The sequence below is a fragment of the Neomonachus schauinslandi genome, chromosome 6, assembly GCF_002201575.2.
Source record: "Neomonachus schauinslandi chromosome 6, ASM220157v2, whole genome shotgun sequence".
NCBI classification, from domain to species: Eukaryota; Metazoa; Chordata; class Mammalia; order Carnivora; family Phocidae; genus Neomonachus; species Neomonachus schauinslandi.
The window spans coordinates 124,711,885-124,717,478 of record NC_058408.1 but is presented as its reverse complement, the minus strand read 5'-3'; the positions used below and the strand labels follow the sequence as shown (position 1 = coordinate 124,717,478).

The 5,594-nt window shown below is 44.3% G+C and overlaps 1 protein-coding gene across 1 annotated transcript in view; it reads right to left on the bottom strand.

The window, feature by feature from the left end:
- Window positions 1–2,673: 2,673 nt before the first annotated feature.
- The window catches only part of R3HCC1L (R3H domain and coiled-coil containing 1 like), an 83,064-nt gene continuing 80,143 nt past the window's right edge, over window positions 2,674–5,594 (bottom strand). Inside the window, exon 8 of the mRNA XM_021699621.1 lies at window positions 2,674–3,536. Within this exon, the coding sequence (XP_021555296.1) occupies window positions 3,469–3,536 (68 nt within the window). The 3' untranslated portion in view covers window positions 2,674–3,468. The remainder of the gene's footprint in view (window positions 3,537–5,594) is intronic.

The following is a 5,594-nucleotide window of genomic DNA, read 5'->3' as shown; positions in this document are numbered from 1 at the left end:
GATAGCTACAAAGACAAGACTGGCTGTGGCTCTTTGCAGTTCCCAGCACACGAAGTCTAACCTCTTCCACTCATGCTGAGCTGGGGACTAGGATGTGTGGGGCACACATACTACTCACAACAGTCCCACTACATTTCTCTGATATTAGCCTATGGTCTGCTTCCCAATTCCCTCCCCAGGGTCAGCGCTGAAACATGGGTTGGAAAGGTCAAGGGATGAAAGGGACGAGGCAAGAAGGAAAGTTCAAGGGTTGTAAACTTTTATAACCGAGGCTGCAAAACTGAAATGAACGGTAGCAGATGGAGCAGATTTACAATAGTACTCCCCTCCCCACATTGTGAGAGCCATCCCCTCTTTAGGAAGTGAAAAGGGACATGATCCACAGCTATCCTCTATGAATACAAAGACGTGCTTTCTTCCTCCTTCTACCTTCTCTCTTCTCCACTCCTTCACTAGGCAAAGGGAGCATTATATCTTGGCATGGCAGTTTAGGTAAACAAGGGAAGGACTGATTTCCTGTTGGACACAGCAAACATCGCCCAAACAGTAACAACATTATACTCGAACATGCAGCTAATGGTGTGTGAAAGAATGTGCAGCCCGTGGGGGAGTGTGTGGCGACTGATGACTACATTCAGGCTGGAGGTTACCCACCGCTTCTTCCTGGATCCAGTTTCCAAGAGGGCCAGAAAAAGCAGGCCAGGCAGACAGCCACTGGCTCTGGTCTCAGTCTTGCTGCCCACATCACACGTTCGATAGGTGCAGCCAGTTCTAATTCTTGGAAAAAGCTATACAAGGGCTGTGCTGTTACACCACCGAGTTGAAAGGGAAGGACATGGGAAGACCGGTGGCTGGCACGACTTGTAACTAGATGAGGAATGTTAACAGAATACCAACCACCAAATTCCAGACAGAACCAAAAATGTCGGAAGATTTTCACTTTGGCGTTCTTTGGTCTCACAGAAGCTGAAGGGCTTGGAACCTCAGCTTACTAATCAGAAGCTTAATTTATTTCTATTCCACCAAGACCTTCACACCATGGGGAGCATATTAGAACTCAAGGGGAATGTACCTTTCTACTCTAAATTCCAGGTGACACTGGGATTTTGTCATTTAACATATGCGAAGCAACAAACACACCTCGCAGAACACATTCGCAATCTTCTGGAATATCTAACAAAGAAGCCAGTGGCAGCTACAGGGTGCTCTCCAATTAGCTCCGCTTGTGAAGGCACGGTTCAGATGGGGCCAAGGATTTGGTTCCCATCTGGACAAGCTCAGTGTAGTCCATGCTAGGCCATGGCAGCTCCTCTTACCTCCACCCAGTATACAATTCCAACAACTGGAAAAATATAACTAAAAAGCACATTTTCTACTAATGGCAGAAGCAGCAACACTCCACAGCTTTCAGTATTAGCTAAAAACAAATCCCTTTTCTGGGTCTAATTATAAGGATAAATCTGAAAGTTCGAGGGTGGCTGAAAAAAAGCATATGCTACTAGCCACCTAGTACACAGAATGAGAACAGTACCTCATGAAGTTATGACTAATACAAGGAAACTGGGTAATAAACATGTGGCTTTATGTGACCATTAACAAGCCCTTTAAAAGCCAGAATGCTATCAGAAAGGGGAAGCACCTCAAAGACAAGTGATAGGAACAATCATCTTTTTTACTGCCCAAGGTCACTCTTAGCCTTGAAGAATCAAAACAGACCAAAGGTATACCTCAGAAATATACCATTCAGTATGAAGCCTGGCTACAATGCCCTGCCTTTCCTTTCCAAGGCAGCCATATTATCCAACCAGACCTGCCTATCTTACAAAAGTCTGTTCTGTGAAGACCCAGAGCACAAATCCAGTAGCTAGCAGCCAAAGGGAGGTGCACTGGTCTAGGCAGTACTAGCACAGAGGGTCAAGAGAAGGATTTTTTTAATCCTCCCAACTTGAAAAGGAAGCACTGCATATGAACAAGGGACACTTTCAAAACTGACCAAGAATGAGAAAAACAATGCTGAAGAACTGCAAGAGGGCTCCAAGACCAGAAGAGTAGCTAAGAACCAAGGCCAGTGTCATTTGAGGAACATTTGAACAGAGCCCCGACTCCACCATGTTCCAGGCAATGCTAATACTCCATCATTGTCATGGGCATGAAATCATCCAAATAGGAGGCTGCTGCCCTCAATGAAAGCACAATTGACACTATTTCTTACTACCTCAGCCTCTTAAGGCCTAGCACTACCATTTCTTCAGTGCAGAACTTCTTTCCAAAAGCAATGAGAATGCAGGTAGAAGATGGATAAAGCCTAAACTGGTGGCTGAGACTTGTCAGTGTCCTTTAAGGAAATTTCTCACTGCCCAGAGGTGTTTGTTTTATTCTGGCAACTCTTCACTGTAATGGATGGTTTGGTGTTGCTTGCCAAGCGCCTCTGGCACAGGCTGGGAAGATGATACCAAGAACATGCTGAGTGCCAGATGCCTTCTGCAGAATGTCAGGTGTGACAGAAACAGGAGAAGGCAAGAGGCCGGGGTGGGGGTGTACAGGGAGGGCAAGAAGGGGAGGGGAGCTGCCACATGCCAATCCCGAGAGACACATTTTTGTAGTACACTCTGGGGCAGAGAGGGGAGCACCAGTCTACTCAGTGGGGCTCAAGAGAGCCATCAGGCCCCTGAACCCATGCACAGCACTACAGGGATGAGGATCCGAGGAGAGCTCTTCTCCAATTATTTTGTGGGGATGATAAAATTGACAAAGAGCAGAGTGATGTATGTCATAAAATGAGCTTTAATGTCTCCCTCTCACAACATGACAGTACGGTTCCTCTGGAACCAGCGCTCGGCTTCCACGCACGGCTGGCTTCCCGTGAGGACCAAAGCTGGCAGACCACTGGCTGCTGCTGGAGCAGCCCCAGGCCCCCGCTCAGTCCAAACACCCACCTCCGCCGCAGCTCACCGGTGCTGCAGTTCTGCAAGTAACAGTGTCGATTCTGTGCAGACACTGTTCCATCTCTCTGTACTAACTGCTCCCTCCACCAGCCCTCAGTTCTGTGAGGCCCGAAGGAACACGCTGCCTTTGCAGGGCCGAAATCTCCCATCATCACAGGTTTGAATCCTCTGTTTTGTATCTTCTTCAGGCATCTTAGACGTGTGAGCCAGGCGAACGATGGGACTTGCCCCACCCAGAGGACTCTCGGAAGTCCTATCCAAGCTGTCACAAGTCAGCTTCCTGGCTGATGGCTCCCTTCTATGCCCAGCACAGTAGGACAGTTCCAAAGCACTGCAGTTAGAAGCGAAGACGGACAGGAGTCCATCTTCTTTCTGTACCCAGTCAGTGCCCGTCTTGATGGCTTTCTTTCTTTCGTTAACACGTACTTCTGCATGTACACAGAACTCTAGAAGGATCCTCCTATCTGAAAACTATGGAAATATTTTCTGAATTCATAGAACTATCCCCTTCGTTGAATGATGTTCAAACCGCAGACTGGTCTCTGCCTTCCCAGATATCTTCCCGTTGCTTGGCTTCCAGTCGTCTTCTCTCTGGAAGTAAGGACAGTGTTAAAAGTGGGAGTACACGTCATACCACCAGGGACTTTCCTTTAATGCAAATTATAAGCAAACTTTAATCATGAGACAGGAGGATTTCCTGGTCTTCTCTCACCTGATTCCAAGAGCTAATATTTTTAACTTTCCAAGTGCTTTCCTAGTACTTTATAATAAAGAGAAAGATCCGGGGCTAACAGAAATAAAAAGTCTATGGAGTGGGTCACCTGGGTGGCTCAGTCAGTTAAGTGTCCGACTCCTGATCTCAGCTCAGGTCCTGATCTCAGGAGGGTCATGGGTTCCAGCCACTAGTTGGGCTCCACAATCCAGTCTTGCTGATAATGTATTTATTTTAATTCCATTTCTCAACTGTGTTAGTGGTTCAATAATTGCCTGTTATTTCCACTTCACTGATGTTTAAAAATTTTCAATAGGGATAGAGAGTATGTTTCAATATTCTTCTGCCTTCTTGCTCAAATGGAAATGGTAGCCACTGGGCTTTAGTTATATCAGAAAAAATATTTCAGAGGCACATCAAATTTCAGTATTTTCAGAGTACTTCCAGGAGCCAAAATCTTCTGGGATGCACAATTCCAACATGGAAAAATGACCACATACAATGAAGGGAGACAAAGAACTATTTCTAAAAACAAAACAAAAACACAAATCTGGGCAATCCATCTTCAAGCTTGGTTTCCATTTAATACTTTTACCAAAACCTGACAGTACAGACCATACATGATCAAGTGTCGTAAACACTTCGTTAGGTGCCACAATACTAGTTCTAATTTCATGGCTAATCACTTACCTTTATAATGAAATGTACATGATAAGCCTAAGTGCTTCCTCTCAAGGACTATTATTTCAAATAATGTCTGTAAAAGATTTTGCAAGTTTAAATCCAGGGGAATTATTACAGAAATCAAGGTGAGTTTAGAGTTAACACTTGCTATGTTAACATACCTTTCCAAATCAGCAGAATCCCTTATAAAATTCCTTCACTAAATATCTGACTGTACTTTAAGGGCAAAGAACTTGGTCAGGAAGTTGACTGGCACTTGGAAATGTGAGAAAGAGAAATTCACTGCTATTTGGGCACCACCTTGTGGCATTATCCGAATATAGCAGCAAAGTTCTAACTTAAGAGGCAAAAAAAGGGGGGCGGGGGCAGTCATCAAATTCCAAACTGAAGGCTAATTAATTCAGTGCCTTGTGACTTGGCTTTAAGACAGACTTGAATTGGGATTGGGATTCTCCAGGGAGACAGCACTAAGGAAAACTGGCTTGTCTAAAGGATTCCAGGGTTTCTTAGGAAGGCACTTCGGTTCTGATTCTTACAAACTGGGTAAAGCTAGAAGGGGATCTAAAGGTAAAAGCAACGCTGGATGAGGGGCGCCTGGGCAGCCCAGCCAGGTAAGTGTCTGCCTTCAGCTCAGGTCATGATCCCGGGGTCCTGGGATGTAGCCCAGAATCAAGCTCCCTGCTCATAGGGGAGTCAGCCACTCCCTCTCCCTCTGCCCCTCCCCCTCTGCTTGTGCTCTGTCTCTAGCTGTCTCACTCTCAAATAAATAAAATCTTAAAAAAAAAAAAAAAAAAAAGAAGCAGTGTTGGCTGAAAGCCATCAAAAACTGGTTCTGGATTCCTAGAAAAAGTGAGGAAACCAGGAAAGTGAACTACCAGAACTCAAATTTTTCAATAAGCATATAAATTTAAATCAGAAAGGCTATCTGGGAAGTTCTAAGAAAAGAGACCCAGATGCAAGAGAAAAATATAATGGCTGCCCATAAAACCACAAGTCCAAAATCAAAGCAGTTCTGAAAACAATTTTTTTTTTTTTAAGTTTAGGGCGAAAACTCATTTAGTGGTAAATATAACCTGAAAAAATAAGAAGCTGCTTATAGTCTTATATATGTCATTTTATGGAACAGTCATACACTCTGTGGCAGAAATATTGTTAGTGTGTTTGATTTTGGTGTTATAAAATATATATTAAGAAAACCATATTATCTTTCTAAAATTGAAAAAGTTTAGAATACTGAAACATTTTCTACCCTA